The following is a 17871-nucleotide window of genomic DNA, read 5'->3' as shown; positions in this document are numbered from 1 at the left end:
AACCGTAAAGCCAGCCCTGCTTCTCTCTCCTCAGTCCCACGATGCAGGGAGCCTGTTGCCAACAGGACTCCCTGAAAATAAATAACCTAACAAAATTCTTTTAAAACAGAAAACTCTGGAGAGCTCTCTGCAGTGTACCCTTTCTCCCCTGGGCACAGAATTGAACTGAGGTCTGGAGTAGGGGCATAGAGGGAGGAGCCAGTGCACACCCATAGTCAAAGTTCTTTTTAGGTGCCCCATCTCCTGCGGAGCCCGTCTATACCCCATGGTCCTTATGGAGTCCCCAGCATCCTCTAGGACGTAAGAGAAATTATATTGCTCTTTGCTTATTCTGGCAATGAAGCTATGTAATGTGACAGTTTTGGATAACTTGGCAGACATCTTCATTAATGAAAAGAAACAAATTGAACAAGCTTAAGACTCCCTTTCCAGTTAAAACACATCCAGGATCTGTTCATTAGTTTGGATCAAAGCCTGGATGATTAAAAGGAGACAGTGACAGCATGCAGGTCAGAGAAAAGACATATCCACAGATGTATTAAGTCTGGAAAAGTGATGAAGTGGAAGGTGATAATGCACCAGCCAATCAGCTCCAAACCATCAAGTTATAGGCTGGGTTTGAAAAATGACAGTTAGGAGCTGACTGGCTGGTGCGTTATCACCTTCCACTTTATCACTTCTCCAGACTCAACACATCTGCCTCCATGGTGAGCTTAGTCTGCTGCTTCTTATACACTAATTGCTAACGCATGGAATTCCAGTTTTTCTGTTGGAATATGTTACCATTAGTGAAAAAATGTCCTCAAAACAGCATACACACAGGGCCTGATTCAGAGGTGAAAGCAAAGCTGATGTTTGCGCAGTTGAGAGATTTTTTGCTACTGCGCATCCATGAAGACTCCAGAAAGCCCTACGATGCTTACTACTAAGTATACGCAAAGACTTCTTTAGTGGATGGAGTCACTTGCAGTTCAGCTGGCGACACACATCCATGGGCAGAGATTGGAAGGCAGCTGCATTCAGAAATGCTGATCTACAACCAGAGGCCATGTTTAGAGGAATTAAAGGAAAATAAGATTTTACTTACCGATAAATCTATTTCTCGTAGTCCGTAGTGGATGCTGGGACTCCTTCAGGACCATGGGGAATAGCGCAGGAGACAGGGCACAAAATTTAAAAGTTTGACCACTAGGTGGTGTGTACTGGCTCCTCCCCCTATGACCCTCCTCCAAGCCTCAGTTAGGATACTGTGCCCGGACGAGCGTACACAATAAGGAAGGATTTTGAATCCCGGGTAAGACTCATACCAGCCACATCAATGACACCGTACAACTTGTGATCTGAACCCAGTTAACAGTATGACAAACGTAGGAGCCTCTTAACAGACGGCTCACAACAATAACAACCCGATTTTTTTGTAACAATAACTATGTACAAGTATTGCAGACAATCCGCACTTGGGATGGGCGCCCAGCATCCACTACGGACTACGAGAAATAGATTTATCGGTAAGTAAAATCTTATTTTCTCTGACGTCCTAGTGGATGCTGGGACTCCGTCAGGACCATGGGGATTATACCAAAGCTCCCAAACGGGCGGGAGAGTGCGGATGACTCTGCAGCACCGAATGAGAGAACTCCAGGTCCTCCTTAGCCAGGGTATCAAATTTGTAGAATTTTACAAACGTGTTCTCCCCTGACCACGTAGCTGCTCGGCAGAGTTGTAATGCCGAGACCCCTCGGGCAGCCGCCCAAGATGAGCCCACCTTCCTTGTGGAATGGGCCTTGACAGATTTAGGCTGTGGCAGGCCTGCCACAGAATGTGCAAGTTGAATTGTGCTACAAATCCAACGAGCAATCGTCTGCTTAGAAGCAGGAGCACCCAGCTTGTTGGGTGCATACAGTATAAACAGCGAGTCAGATTTTCTGACTCCAGCCGTCCTTGAAATATATATTTTCAATGCTCTGACAACGTCCAGCAACTTGGAATCCTCCAAATCGCTAGTAGCCGCAGGCACCACAATAGGCTGGTTCAGGTGAAACGCTGAAACCACCTTAGGCAGAAAGTGAGGACGCGTCCGCAGTTCTGCCCTGTCCGAATGGAAAATCAGATATGGGCTTTTATACGATAAAGCCGCCAATTCTGACACTCTCCTGGCTGAAGCCAGGGCCAGTAGCATGGTTACTTTCCATGTAAGATATTTCAAATCCACCGATTTGAGTGGCTCAAACCAATGGGATTTGAGAAAATCCAAAATTACATTAAGATCCCACGGTGCCACTGGGGGCACAACCGGGGGCTGTATATGTAGTACTCCTTTTACAAAAGTCTGGACTTCAGGAACTGAAGCCAATTCTTTCTGGAAGAAAATCGACAGGGCCGAAATTTGAACCTTAATGGACCCTAATTTGAGGCCCATAGACAATCCTGTTTGCAGGAAATGTAGGAATCGACCCAGTTGAAATTCCTCCGTCGGGGCCTTCCTGGCCTCACACCACGCAACATATTTTCTCCAAATGCGGTGATAATGTTGTGCAGTCACCTCCTTCCTGGCTTTTACCAGGGTAGGGATGACCTCTTCCGGAATGCCTTTTTCCCTTAGGATTCGGCGTTCAACCGCCATGCCGTCAAACGCAGCCGCGGTAAGTCTTGGAATAGACACGGTCCCTGCTGAAGCAGGTCCAGTCTTAGAGGTAGAGGCCACGGATCTTCCGTGAGCATCTCCTGAAGTTCCGGGTACCAAGGTCTTCTTGGCCAATCCGGAGCCACGAGTATCGTTCTTACTCCCCTTTGCCGTATAATTCTCAGTACTTTTGGTATGAGAGGCAGAGGAGGAAACACATACACTGACTGGTACACCCATGGTGTTACCAGAGCGTCTACAGCTATTGCCTGAGGGTCTCTTGACCTGGCGCAATACCTGTCCAGGTCCACTCCCGGGATGAACACAGCTGACAGTGCTAACACATGATTTTCTGCCCAGCGGAGAATCCTTGCAGCTTCTGCCATTGCCCTCCTGCTTCTTGTGCCGCCCTGTCTGTTTACGTGGGCGACTGCCGTGATGTTGTCCGACTGAATCAACACCGGCTGACCCTGAAGCAGAGGTTTTGCCAGGCTTAGAGCATTGTAGATTGCTCTTAGCTCCAGTATATTTATGTGAAGAGACGTCTCCAGGCTTGACCACACGCCCTGGAAGTTTCTTCCCTGTGTGACCGCTCCCCAGCCTCTCAGGCTGGCATCCGTGGTCACTAGGACCCAGTTCTGTATGCCGAATCTGCGGCCCTCTAACAGATGAGCACTCTGCAACCACCATAGCAGAGACACTCTTGTCCTTGTGGACAATTTTATCCGCTGATGCATCTGCAGATGCGATCCGGACCATTTGTCCAGCAGATCCCACTGAAAAGTTCGTGCATGGAATCTGCCGAATGGAATCGCTTCGTAAGAAGCTACCATTTTTCCCAGGACTCTTGTGCATTGATGCACAGATACTTTTCCTGGTTTTAGGAGGTTCCTGACTAGATCGGATAACTCCCTGGCTTTCTCCTCCGGAAGAAATACCTTTTTCTGAACAGTGTCCAGAATCATCCCTAGGAACAACAGACGTGTCGTCGGGATCAGTTGGGATTTTGGAAAATTCAGAATCCACCCGTGTTGTTGGAGCACTACTTGGGTTAGTGCTACTCCGACCTCCAGCTGTTCTCTGGATCTTGCCCTTATCAGGAGATCGTCCAAGTAAGGGATAATTAAGACGCCTTCTCTTCGAAGAAGGATCATCATTTCGGCCATTACCTTGGTAAAGACCCGGGGTACCGTGGACAATCCAAACGGCAGCGTCTGAAACTGATAATGACAGTTTTGGACCACGAACCTGAGGTACCCTTGGTGTGAAGGACAAATTGGAACATGAAGGTAAGCATCCTTGATGTCCAAGGACACCATAAAATCCCCTTCTTCCAGATTCGCTATCACTGCTCTGAGTGACTCCATCTTGAACTTGAATTTTTGTATGTACAGGTTCAGAGATTTTAGATTTAGAATCGGTCTTACCGAGCCGTCAGGCTTCGGTACCACAAATAGCGTGGATTAATACCCCTGTCCCTGTTGTAGGAGGGGTACCTTGACTATCACCTGCTGAGAATACAGCTTGTGAATGGCCTCCAATACCGTCGCCCTGTCGGAGGGAGACGTTGGCAAAGCAGACTTTAGGAAACGGCGAGGAGGGGACTTCTCGAATTCCAACCTGTAACCCTGAGATACTACCTGCAGGATCCAGGGGTCCACCTGCGAGTGAGCCCACTGTGCGCTGAAATGTTTGAGGCGACCCCCCACCGCCCCTGAGTCTGCTTGTAAGGTCCCAGCGTCATGCCGACGCCTTTGTAGAAGCCGGGAAGGGCTTCTGCTCCTGGGAAGGAGCTGCTTGTTGCAGTCTCTTACCCTTTCCTTTGCCTCGGGGCAAATAGGAATGTCCTTTTGCTCGTTTGTTCTTATAGGAACGAAAGGACTGCGGCTGAAAAGCCTGCGGCTTTTTCTGCTGGGAGGTGACCTGGGGTAAAAAGGTGGATTTTCCGGCCGTTGCCACCAGATCCGATAGACCGACCCCAAATAATTCCTCCCCCTTATACGGCAATACTTCCATATGTCGTTTGGAATCCGCATCACCTGACCACTGGCGCGTCCATAAACTTCTTCTGGCAGATATGGACATCGCACTTACTCTTGATGCCAGAGTGCAAATATCTCTCTGTGCATCTCGCATATAAAGAAATGCATCCTTTAACTGCTCTATAGTCAGTAAAATACTGTCCCTATCCAGGGTATCAATATTTTCAGACAGTGACTCCGACCAAGCCACGCCAGCACTGCACATCCAGGCTGAGGCGATTGCTGGTCTCAGTATAACACCCGTATGTGTGTATATACTTTTTAATGTATTCTCCAGCCTCCTATCAGCTGGATCCTTGAGGGCGGCCGTATCAGGAGACGGTAACGCCACTTGCTTTGATAAGCGTGTGAGCGCCTTATCCACCCTAGGAGGTGTTTCCCAGCGCGCCCTAACCTCTGGCGGGAAAGGGTATAATGCCAATAACTTCTTTGAAATTAGCAGTTTTCTATCTGGGGTAACCCACGCTTCATCACACACTTCATTCAGTTCCTCTGATTCAGGAAAAACTATCGGTAGTTTTTTCACACCCCACATAATACCCCTTTTTGTGGTACTTGCAGTATCAGAGATATGCAAAGCCTCCTTCATTGCCGTGATCATATAACGTGTGGCCCTACTGGAAAATAAGAATTTACTTACCGATAATTCTATTTCTCGGAGTCCGTAGTGGATGCTGGGGTTCCTGAAAGGACCATGGGGAATAGCGGCTCCGCAGGAGACAGGGCACAAAAGTAAAGCTTTCCGATCAGGTGGTGTGCACTGGCTCCTCCCCCTATGACCCTCCTCCAAGCCAGTTAGGTACTGTGCCCGGACGAGCGTACACAATAAGGGAGGAATTTTGAATCCCGGGTAAGACTCATACCAGCCACACCAATCACACCGTACAACTTGTGATCTTAACCCAGTTAACAGTATGATAACAGCGGAGCCTCTGAAAAGATGGCTCACAACAATAATAACCCGATTTTTGTAACTATGTACAAGTATTGCAGATAATCCGCACTTGGGATGGGCGCCCAGCATCCACTACGGACTCCGAGAAATAGAATTATCGGTAAGTAAATTCTTATTTTCTCTATCGTCCTAGTGGATGCTGGGGTTCCTGAAAGGACCATGGGGATTATACCAAAGCTCCCAAACGGGCGGGAGAGTGCGGATGACTCTGCAGCACCGAATGAGAGAACTCCAGGTCCTCCTTAGCCAGGGTATCAAATTTGTAGAATTTGGCAAACGTGTTTGCCCCTGACCAAGTAGCTGCTCGGCAAAGTTGTAAAGCCGAGACCCCTCGGGCAGCCGCCCAAGATGAGCCCACCTTCCTTGTGGAATGGGCCTTTACATATTTTGGCTGTGGCAGGCCTGCCACAGAATGTGCAAGCTGAATTGTATTACACATCCAACTAGCAAAAGTATGCTTAGAAGCAAGAGCACCCAGTTTGTTGGGTGCATACAGGATAACAGCAAGTCAGTTTTCCTGACTCCAGCCGTCCTGGAACATATTTTCAGGGCCCTGACAACATCTAGCAACTTGGAGTCCTCCAAGTCCCTAGTAGGTGCAAGGCACCACAATAAGCTGGTTCAGGTGAAACACTGACACCACCTTAGGGAGAGAACTGGGGACGAGTCCGCAGCTCTGCCCTGTCCGAATGGACAAACAGATATGGGCTTTTTTGAGAAAAAACCGCCAATTTGACACTCGCCTGGTCCAGGCCAGGGCCAAGAGCATGGTCACTTTTCATGTGAGATGCTTCAAATCCACAGATTTGACTGGTTGTAAACCAATGTGATTTGAGGAATCCCAGAACTACGTTGAGATCCCACAGTGCCACTGGAGGCACAAAAGGGGGTTGTATATGCAATACTCCCTTGACAAATTTCTAGACTTCAGGAACTGAAGCCAATTCTTTCTGGAAGAAAATCGACAGGGCCGAAATTTGAACCTTAATGGACCCCAATTTGAGGCCCATAGACACTCCTGTTTGCAGGAAATGCAGGAAACGACCGAGTTGAAATTTCTTTGTGGGGCCTTCCTGGCCTCACACCACGCAACATATTTTCGCCACATTTGGTGATAATGTTGTGCGGTCACCTCCTTTCTGGCTTTGACCAGGGTAGGAATGACCTCTTCCGGAATGCCTTTTTCCCTTAGGATCCGGCTTTCCACCGCCATGCCGACAAACGCAGCTGCGGTAAGTCTTGGAACAGACATGGTACTTGCTGAAGCAAGTCCCTTCTTAGCGGCAGAGGCCATAAGACCTCTGTAAGCATCTCTTGAAGTTCCGGGTACCAAGTCCTTCTTGGCCAATCCGGAGCCATGAGTATAGTTCTTACTCCTCTACGTCTTATAATTCTCAGCACCTTAGGTATGAGAAGCAGAGGAGGGAACACATACACCGACTGGTACACCCACGGTGTTACCAGAACGTCCACAGCTATTGCCTGAGGGTCTCTTGACCTGGCGCAATACCTGTCCCGTTTTTTGTTCAGACGGGACGCCATCATGTCCACCTTTGGTATTTCCCAACGGTTTACAATCATGTGGAAAAAACTTCCCGATGAAGTTTCCACTCTCCCGGGTGGAGGTCGTGTCTGCTGAGGAAGTCTGCTTCCCAGTTTCCATTCCCGGGATGAAACACTGCTGACAGTGCTATCACATGATTTTCCGCCCAGCGAAAAGTCCTTGCAGTTTTTGCCATTTCCCTCCTGCTTCTTGTGTCGCCCTGTCTGTTTACGTGGGCGACTGCCGTGATGTTTTTCCCACTGGATCAATACCGGCTGACCTTGAAGCAGAGGTCTTGCTAAGCTTAGAGCATTATAAATTTACCCTTAGCTCCAGTATATTTATGTGGAGAAAAGTCTCCAGACTTGATCACACTCCCTGGAAATTTTTTCCTTGTGTGACTGCTCCCCAGCCTCTCGGGCTGGGCTCCGTGGTCACCAGCATCCAATCCTGAATGCCGAATCTGCGGCCCTCTAGAAGATGAGCACTCTATAACCACCACAGGAGAGACACCCTTGTCCTTGGATATAGGGTTATCCGCTGATGCATCTGAAGATGCGATCCGGACCATTTGTCCAGCAGATCCCACTGAAAAGTTCTTGCGTGAAATCTGCCGAATGGAATTGCTTCGTAGGAAGCCACCATTTTTACCAGGACCCTTGTGCAATGATGCACTGTTTTTAGGAGGTTCCTGACTAGCTCGGATAACTCCCTGGCTTTCTCTTCCGGGAGAAACACCTTTTTCTGGACTGTGTCCAGAATCATCCCTAGGCACAGCAGACGTGTCGTCGGGATCAGCTGCGATTTTGGAATATTTAGAATCCACCCGTGCTGTTGTAGCAGTATCCGAGATAGTGCTACTCCGACCTCCAACTGTTCCCTGGACTATGCCCTTATCAGGAGATCGTCCAAGTAAGGGATAATTAAGACGCCTTTTCTTCGAAGAAGAATCATCATTTCGGCCATTACCTTGGTAAAGACCCGGGGTGCCGTGGACAATCCAAACGGCAGCGTCTGGAACTGATAGTGACAGTTCTGCACCACGAACCTGAGGTACCCTTAGTGAGAAGGGCAAATTTGGGACATAGAGGTAAGCATCCCTGATGTCCCGGGACACTATATAGTCCCCTTCTTCCTGGTTCGTTATCACTGCTCTGAGTGACTCCATCTTGATTTGAACCTTTGTAAGTGTTCAAAAAAAATTTTTTAGAATAAGTCTCACCTAGCCTTCTGGCTTCAGTACCACAATATAGTGTGGAATAATACCCCTTTTCTTGTAGTAGGAGGGGTAATTTAATTATCACCTGCTGGGAATACAGCTTGTGAATTTTTTCCCATACTGCCTCCTTGTCGGAGGGAGACTTGGTAAAGCAGACTTCAGGAGCCTGCGAAGGGGAAACGTCTCGACATTCCAATCTGTACCCCCGGGATACTACTTGTAGGATCCAGGGGTCCTGTACGGTCTCAGCGCCATGCTGAGAACTTGTCAGAAGCGGTGGAACGCTTCTGTTCCTGGGAATGGGCTGCCTGCTGCAGTCTTCTTCCCTTTCCTCTATCCCTGGGCAGATATGATCTTATAGGGACGAGAGGACTGAGGCTGAAAAGACGGTGTCTTTTTCTGCAGAGATGTGACTTAGGGTAAAAAACTGTGGATTTTCCATCAGTTGCCGTGGCCACCAGGTCCGATGGACCGACCCCAAATAACTCCTCTTCCTTTATACGGCAATACACCTTTGTGCCGTTTGGAATCTGCATCACCTGACCACTGTCGTGTCCATAACATCTTCTGGCAGTTATGGACATCGCATTTACTCATGATGCCAGAGTGCAAATATCCCTCTGTGCATCTCGCATATATAGTATAGTCAATAAAATACTGTCCCTGTCAAGGGTATCAATATTTTTAGTCAGGGAATCCGACCAAGCCACCCCAGCTCTGCACATCCAGGCTGAGGCGATCGCTGGTCGCAGTATAACACCAGTATGTGTGTATATACTTTTTATGATATTTTCCAGCCTCCTGTCAGCTGGTCCTTGAGGACGGCCCTATCTATAGACGGTACCGCCACTTGTTTTGATAAGCGTGTGAGCGCCTTATCCACCTTAAGGGGTGTTTCCCAACGCGCCCTAACTTCTGGCGGGAAAGGGTATACCGCCCATAATTTTCTATCGGGGGGAACCCACGCATCATCACACACTTTATTTAATTTATCTGATTCAGGAAAAACTATGGTAGTTTTTTCACATCCCACATAATACCCTCTTTTGTGGTACTTGTAGTATCAGAAATATGTAACACCTCCTTCATTGCCTTTAACGTGTGGCCCTAATAAGGAATACGTTTGTTTATTCACCGTCGACACTGGATTCAGTGTCCCTGTCTGTGTCTGTGTCGACCGACTAAAGTAAACGGGCGTTTTAAAACCCCTGACGGTGTTTTTGAGACGTCTGGACCGGTACTAATTGTTTGTCGGCCGTCTCATGTCGTCAACCGACCTTGCAGCGTGTTGACATTATCACGTAATTTCCTAAATAAGCCATCCATTCCGGTGTCGACTCCCTAGAGAGTGACATCACCATTACAGGCAATTGCTCCGCCTCCTCACCAACATCGTCCTCCTACATGTCGACACACACGTACCGACACACAGCACACACACAGGGAATGCTCTGATAGAGGACAGGACCCACTAGCCCTTTGGAGAGACAGAGGGAGAGTTTGCCAGCACACACCAAAAACGCTATAATTATATAGGGACAACCTTATATAAGTGTTTTCCCTTATAGCATCTTAATATATAAGCATATCGCCAAATTAGTGCCCCCCCTCTCTGTTTTAACCCTGTTTCTGTAGTGCAGTGCAGGGGAGAGCCTGTGAGCCTTCCTTCCAGCCTTTCTGTGAGGGAAAATGGCGCTGTGTGCTGAGGAGATAGGCCCCGCCCCTTTTTCGGCGGCCTCGTCTCCCGCTCTTAACGGATTCTGGCAGGGGTTAAATATCTCCATATAGCCTCCGGAGGCTATATGTGAGGTATTTTTAGCCAAAATAGGTATTCATTTGCCTCCCAGGGCGCCCCCCTCCCAGCGCCCTGCACCCTCAGTGACTGCCGTGTGAAGTGTGCTGAGAGGAAAATGGCGCACAGCTGCAGTGCTGTGCGCTACCTTTAGAAGACTGAGGAGTCTTCTGCCGCCGATTCTGGACCTCTTCTTACTTCAGCATCTGCAAGGGGGCCGGCGGCAAGGCTCCGGTGACCATCCAGGCTGTACCTGTGATCGTCCCTCTGGAGCTAATGTCCAGTAGCCAAGAAGCCAATCCATCCTGCACGCAGGTGAGTTCACTTCTTCTCCCCTAAGTCCCTCGTTGCAGTGATCCTGTTGCCAGCAGGACTCACTGTAAAATAAAAAACCTAAGCTAAACTTTTCTAAGCAGCTCTTTAGGAGAGCCACCTAGATTGCACCCTTCTCGGCCGGGCACAAAAATCTAACTGGCTTGGAGGAGGGTCATAGGGGGAGGAGCCAGTGCACACCACCTGATCGGAAAGCTTTACTTTTGTGCCCTGTCTCCTGCGGAGCCGCTATTCCCCATGGTCCTTTCAGGAACCCCAGCATCCACTAGGACGATAGAGAAAATACGTTTGTTTCATCACCGTCGACACTGGATTCAGTGTCAGTGTCTGGGTCTGTGTCGACCGACTGAGGTAAAGGGCGTTTTACAGCCCCTGACGGTGTCTGAGACGCCTGGACAGGTACTAACTGGTTTGCCGGCTGTCTCATGTCGTCAACCGACTTTTGTAGCGTGCTGACACTATCCCGTAATTCCATAAACAAAGCCATCCATTCTGGTGTCGACTCCCTAGGGGGTGACATCACCATTACAGGCAATTGCTCCGCCTCCACGCCAACATCGTCCTCATACATGTCGACACACACGTACCGACACACAGCAGACACACAGGGAATGCTCTGATAGAAGACAGGACCCCACTAGCCCTTTGGGGAGACAGAGGGAGAGTTTGCCAGCACACACCCAAGCGCTATAAATATATATAGGGACAACCTTAATAAGTGTGTTCCCTTTATAGCAGCTCAAATATTATAAATATCGCCAATAAGTGCCCCCCCTCTCTGTTTTTACCCTGTTTCTGTAGTGCAGTGCAGGGGAGAGTCCTGGGAGCCTTCCTCGCAGCGGAGCTGGGCAGGAAAATGGCGCTGTGTGCTGAGGAGAATAGGCCCCGCCCCCTTTTCGGCGGGCTTCTTCTCCCGGTTTTTTTGGAACCTGGCAGGGGTTAAATACATCCATATAGCCCCAGGGGCTATATGTGATATATTTTAGCCAGAATAGGTATATTACATTGCTGCCCAGGGCGCCCCCCCCCAGCGCCCTGCACCCTCAGTGACCGCTGGTGTGAAGTGTGCGGAGAGCAATGGCGCACAGCTGCAGTGCTGTGCGCTACCTCATGAAGACTGAGACGTCTTCTGCCGCCGGTTTCTGGACCTCTTCTCTATTCGGCATCTGCAAGGGGGTCGGCGGCGCGGCACCGGTGACCCATCCAGGCTGTACCTGTGATCGTCCCTCTGGAGCTAGTGTCCAGTAGCCTAAGAAGCAAATCCATCCTGCACGCAGGTGAGTTCACTTCTTCTCCCCTAAGTCCCTCGTTGCAGTGAGCCTGTTGCCAGCAGGACTCACTGAAAATAAAAAACCTAGCAAACTTTTTCTAAGCAGCTCTTTAGGAGAGCCACCTAGATTGCACCCTGCTCGGACGGGCACAAAAACCTAACTGAGGCTTGGAGGAGGGTCATAGGGGGAGGAGCCAGTACACACCACCTAGTGGTCAAACTTTTAAATTTTGTGCCCTGTCTCCTGCGGAGCCGCTATTCCCCATGGTCCTGACGGAGTCCCAGCATCCACTAGGACGTCAGAGAAATACTGAGTAGGCCATAGGCTGTCGCAAGTGTCAATGGTGCGCCAATGGAGTGGTCAAAACCACCCACACAGCTGCAATGTCCAGAGACTGAAAGTGGGCACTTCAGCACTTGTACTGTACTTCGTTGCATACTGGTTGGAAAGGCCAACATTAGAATTTGCATATTTTCACTCCCGCTGTTACAACAGTGTCCACTATTACAAATGCAGCAGCATCCACCTCTTAATCAAGCCCACAAATACCAATTAGGAATTCATAGCCCAACAGGCTTAGGATGTTTTTAGTTAACTGTGAATGCTCAGAAAATTTGAGTTAATTAAACTCTTGAGCGAGTGCAGGGTTGAAGGGGCTTCAGACACAAGGTAACACTGCATTTTGGAGCCAGTGTACAGAAATCACAGTTTTTCTAACAAACTCTACTTTAAAACCTCTAATTTCAATTAATTTTGGTATAATAAATTCTGCCATGGTTGTAAAGGGTGTAAAGAAAACCACCAAATACTAGGTTGATCGGTCTGGCCTATCAGTAGGGGGGGTACCTCATCGCAACCAGTAACATAAATAACGTTCCCCCGCACTAACAGGACATAGCAGCTGCACATCCCTGAGAATGGAGTCTATTGCTTAAAACAGTAAAATATTTAACGTTATAGCCAAATACAATAGGGTTGATTCAATTGTTTTGTGTGTGTAAAAATCCCATCTAAATGGGACTTTTTAGACGCCCAAACAAATGTCACAATTCAATTGTGTTTGGGCGCCCATGCATATTGCACCCAAACAGACTGGGTCTACAATGGCTTCTACAAAATGTAAAACTTACTTTAGCAAAGCAAGAAAAGCAGCAGGTTCAACATCTGGCAATTCAATTTCTGTGGATGTTGTGGCCATGCCACCATTAAACATGGCATCAAAGACTGCACTTCCAACTGCCAAAACAAACCTAACAAACACAAACAAGAAAATTAAAAACACATTCAAATCCAATTAAGATCAGAACACAACATACTTGTATAATCAAAAGTTGCAATGCAAACTCCACATTCAATCTGCAAGCCAAATATACTGGTAACCAGCGGTGGCTCCTACCTTTGGTGGGCAGAGGATGCCACCGCCAATGTAGGGGACAGAGAGAGGTAAGAGGCGGCGTTCCCGTCCAGCCGGGTCCTTGCGCCTGTGCAATAGACCCGACGGGTGCCGGGACCTGAGCATGTGCACAAGCGGTGGCTCATGTGCGCATGCGCATAGCCCCGGTTTCTATGGTCCTGCAGCCCATAGGCAAAATCCGCCACTGCTGGTAACTAATCATTTTAGAGAAAAAGAAGCGACAGGGGCAAAAGTTTCAAAAGTTCAAATGGACAGCAATAACAAAATACAATTTATTAAAAACACTGTTGCACACCCTGTGGGGCGTTTAATGGGCCCTACACACTAGGCGATAATACTGAAAGATATGAACGATCTCGTTCATTAATGAACGAGATACCTTTCATATCTTTCAGCGTGGAGGCACCAGCGATGAACGATGCGCGGCCCTGCACTTGTTTATCGCTGGTGCCCCGTCCCTTGTGCATGCAGGCCAATATGGATGATCTTGTCCATATTTGCCTGCACTGCTATGGAGCCGGGTGACAGGGGGAGTGAAGAAACGTCACTTCCCCCCGGTCACTGCGCCCCCCCCCCCCCCCGCCCGCCGCCGGGTCCCCCGTATCCGCCATCAGGCAGCCCAGCGGCGGATCACAAAGTGTGTAGGGCCCAGAAAAGATACCAGGGGACCCAAAATGTGGGGTAGGATTGATTGTCGAGTTCTCAACAGTGATAGAGATATCAGGTTGGTAACTACTATTGGCCGGTGGAAATAAAAGTAGCTCTGTTTTGGAAATGTTAAGTTTGAGGTGGCGAGATGACATCCAAGATGAAACAGCAGAAAGGCATTCAGTGACTCTGACCAATACAGATGGTGACAAATATGGGGAGGATAGGTAGATTTGAGTATCATCTGCGTACAGATGATACTGAAATCCAAAAGAGCTGATTAGTTTACCAAGAGATGAGGTATAGATTGAGAAAAGCAGAGGACCCAAGACCGAGCCTTGTGGTACTCCAACTGAAAGAGGTAACGAAGAGGAAGTGGATTCAGAGAAGTGAACACTGAAGGAGCAATTAGATAGGATAGGAACCAAGAGAGGACTGTGTCTTTAAGACCTAGGTATTGTAGTGTTTGTATGAGAAGAAAATGGTCAAAAGTAGCAGAGAGAAGAAGAGAGAGAGAGAGAGAGAGAGAGAGAGAGAGAGAGAGAGAGAGAGAGAGAGAGAGAGAGAGAGAGAGAGAGAGAGAGAGAGAGAGATTAAACCTCATGTATGAAACTCCTACTTCTCAGGACCATTTGTTAATAAATAATACTATTTACATATCTAGCTAGGGACTATCACTTAAGTATAGCTTCGACCTCTGCCAAACGTTGTTGCTTATGTCTCTCCACAGCTTCAGCGATCTGACCGTGCTACTCTAATTGCAAGCCTTTGGCGTATAGTTACAGTGCCTTGCTAAAGTATTCACCCCCCTTGGCTTTTTACCTATTTTGTAACACTACAACCTGTAATTTATTTTTTTTATTTGAATTTTATGTCTAAGTTGGTGAAGTGAAATAAGAAAAATTTACATGAAAAATAATTTTTATAAATAAAAATGTGAAAATTGGCACGTGCATATGTATTCACCCCCTTTGCTATGAAGCCCCTCAAAAGTTCTGGTGCAACCAATTACCTTCAGAAATCACATAATTACTGAAATGAAGTCCACCTGTGTGCAATCTAAGTGTCACATGATCTGTCACTATAAACACACCTTTGCTGAAAGGCCCCAGAGGCTGCAACACCACTAAGCAAGAGGCATCACACTATGAAGACCAATGAGCTCTCCAAACAAGTCCGGGACAAAGTTGTTGAGAAGTACAAGTCAGGGTTGGGTTATAAAAAAAATAAAAAAATATATATATCCAAATCTTTGATGATCCCCCGGAGAACCATCAAATCCATCTTCAAATGGAAAGAACATGGTACCACAGCAAACCTGCCAAGAGAGGGCCGGCCACCAAAACTCACAGACCGGGCAAGGAGGGCATTAATCAGAGAGGCAGCATAGAGACCAAAGGTAACCCTGAAGGAGCTGCAGAGTTCCACAGCAGAGACTGGTGTATCTGCGCATGTGACCACAATAAGCCATACACTCCATAGAGCTGGGCTTTATGGAAGAGTGGCAAGAAAAAAAACCATTACTTAGTGTTAAAAATAAGAAGGCACGTTTTGAGTTTGCCAAAAGGCATGCGGACGACTCCCCAAATGTATGGAGGAAGGTGCTCTGCTCAGATGAGACTAAAATTTGACTTTTTGGCCACCAAGGAAAACGCTATGTCTGGCGCAAACCCAACACATTCCATCACCCCAAGAACACCATCACCACAGTGAAACATGGTGGTGGCAGCATCACGCTGTTTGGATGTTTTTCAGCAGCAGGGACTGGGAAACTGTTTTGAGTCGAGGGAAAGATGGATGGTGCTAAATACAGGGATATTCTTGAGCAAAACCTGTTCCAGCTGGACAATGGCCCGAGCATACTGCTAAAGCAACACTCGAGTGGTTTAAGGGGAAACCTTTAAATGTGTTGGAACGGCCTAGTCAAATCCCAGATCTCAATTCAATTGAGAATCTGTGGTCAGACTTGAAGATTGCTGTTCACAAGCGGAAACCATCCAACATGAAGGAGCTGGGGAAGTTTTGTCTTGAGGAATTGGCAAAAATCCCAGTGGCAAGATGTGGCAAGCTCATAGGGGTCGATTCCATTCGGCAACTTATGAATAGCGCCGCGAATTAGCTCCAGACGCTATTCAAATCAGCTGCTAGTTACCTGCAATTGTCGGGAATTCTTCTCTCATCCCCGGGGGATGAGAGAAGAAACCCGACAAAAGTGCTGCCTCGCGGCCGCCACGAGGCTGATTCTGTCGGAAATCAGCCTCGCGACGGGGAGTTAAGTCGGAGAATGCCCGTTCAGTTAAGTCGGAGAATGCCCGTTCTCCCGACAATTCAACCTGTTTAGTCGGCGAGAACGGGCCATCACCGACTTAACTGGAGCTGAATTGAATAGCGTCGGGAGCCAATTCCCGGCGCTATTCATAAGTTGCCGAATTGAATCGACCCCATAGAGACTTATCCAAATCGACTTGCAGCTGTAATTGCCGCAAAAGGTGGCTCTACAAAGCACTGACTTTAGGGGGGTGAATAGTTATGCACGCTGAAGTTTTCTGTTATTTTGTCCTATTTGTTGTTTGCTTCACAATAAAAAATAAAATAAAATGTGCTGTGAATGAAATGATACAAACCTTCAAACAATGCATTTTAATTCCAGGTTGTGAGGCAACAAAACATGAAAAATGCAAAGGGAGATGAATACTTTAGCAAACACTGTGTCAAAAATATCAAACAACCCCTGGGTGTATCTAGGGAAGACTGTAGCAGATATCGGAGATATCTGAATTTAGCAAGCTTTGAATTCCGGAGCTTGGTAGCTAACGCCATCTTTAGTCAACGTTACCCATCACTGCCTATGGGCTTCATTACCTATCATTTACTGGAACAGGGTTGCCTTTACTAATTACACAATTCAAGTGAAAGGAAAGACAAAACAGTTTTTTTCCCGGGAGCACTCATATGGCCCATAGACACGGTGAGATTCGGGCTACGCCCGATTCTCACTATGCGACGGGCTAGGTCAGCACATAGTCAGTATCGCAAGCACACTCATTATGTGCTTGCGATACTGGCTATGTGCGATTTTGTTGAAGTGGCAATTTTGACTCTCTTCTTTAGGGATAGTCAAAATTGACTTGCCTGCACAGTCTATCTATTCTTGCGATGCCGACCGCGCATCGGCATTAAATCGGGATCGCAAGGTGACTTTCACCTTGCGATCTGCACTAACTTTTCTTACGATTTTGACTATATAGTCAAAATCGTAAGAAAAAAATCTCACCGTGTGTACACACCATTAGATTTATTATTTTTAGCTATCATGTAATTGATGAGATAATCAAAATACCAATTGTGCATCACAATAAGAAATATATGTGTAACCTTTAATTAGGTAAATCAATTAAAAACAAAGTAAAAAAAAAAAAAAAAGAAAAAAAAAGAAGATTTTACTTACCGGTTAATCTATTTCTCATAGTCCGTAGAGGATGCTGGGGACTCCTTAAGGACCATGGGGAATAGACGGGCTCCGCAGGAGATAGGGCACTTATAGAAAGCTTTGGATTCTGGGTGTGCACTGGCTCCTCCCTCTATGTCCCTCCTCCAGACCTCCGTTAGAGAAACTGTGCCCAGAGGATATGAACAGTACGAGGAAAGGATTTTTGTAATCTAAGAGCGAGATTCATACCAGCCACACCAATCACACCGTATAACTTGTGATAAACTACCCAGTTAACAGTATGAAAAATTAACATAGCCTCGGTTCAAGACCGACCAACTATAACATAACCCTTATGTAAGCAATAACTATATACAAGTCTTGCAGAAGAAGTCCGCACTTGGGACGGGCGCCCAGCATCCTCTACGGACTACGAGAAATAGATTTACCGGTAAGTAAAATCTTATTTTCTCTAACGTCCTAGAGGATGCTGGGGACTCCGTAAGGACCATGGGGATTATACCAAAGCTCCCAAACGGGCGGGAGAGTGCGGATGACTCTGCAGCACCGATTGAGCAAACAAGAGGTCCTCCTCAGCCAG

The 17871-nt window shown here is 47.5% G+C and overlaps 1 protein-coding gene across 5 annotated transcripts in view; it reads right to left on the bottom strand.

Moving 5' to 3' along the window:
* BTBD2 (BTB domain containing 2) overlaps window positions 1-17871 on the bottom strand; it is a 127994-nt gene that overhangs the window by 86699 nt on the left and 23424 nt on the right. For 4 of the 5 annotated variants that reach the window (XM_063914802.1, XM_063914803.1, XM_063914804.1 and 1 more), the window contains exon 2: window positions 12909-13028. The exons of the other annotated variant lie outside the window; for it this stretch is intronic. In XM_063914802.1, coding sequence (XP_063770872.1) covers window positions 12909-13028 — 120 coding nt within the window. The remainder of the gene's footprint in view (window positions 1-12908; window positions 13029-17871) is intronic. 5 annotated transcript variants of the gene reach the window in all.

The sequence above is a fragment of the Pseudophryne corroboree genome, chromosome 1 (genome assembly GCF_028390025.1).
Source record: "Pseudophryne corroboree isolate aPseCor3 chromosome 1, aPseCor3.hap2, whole genome shotgun sequence".
Lineage (NCBI taxonomy): Eukaryota > Metazoa > Chordata > Amphibia > Anura > Myobatrachidae > Pseudophryne > Pseudophryne corroboree.
Note: the sequence above shows the minus strand (reverse complement) of the source record. Positions and strands in the feature narration are given on the sequence as shown.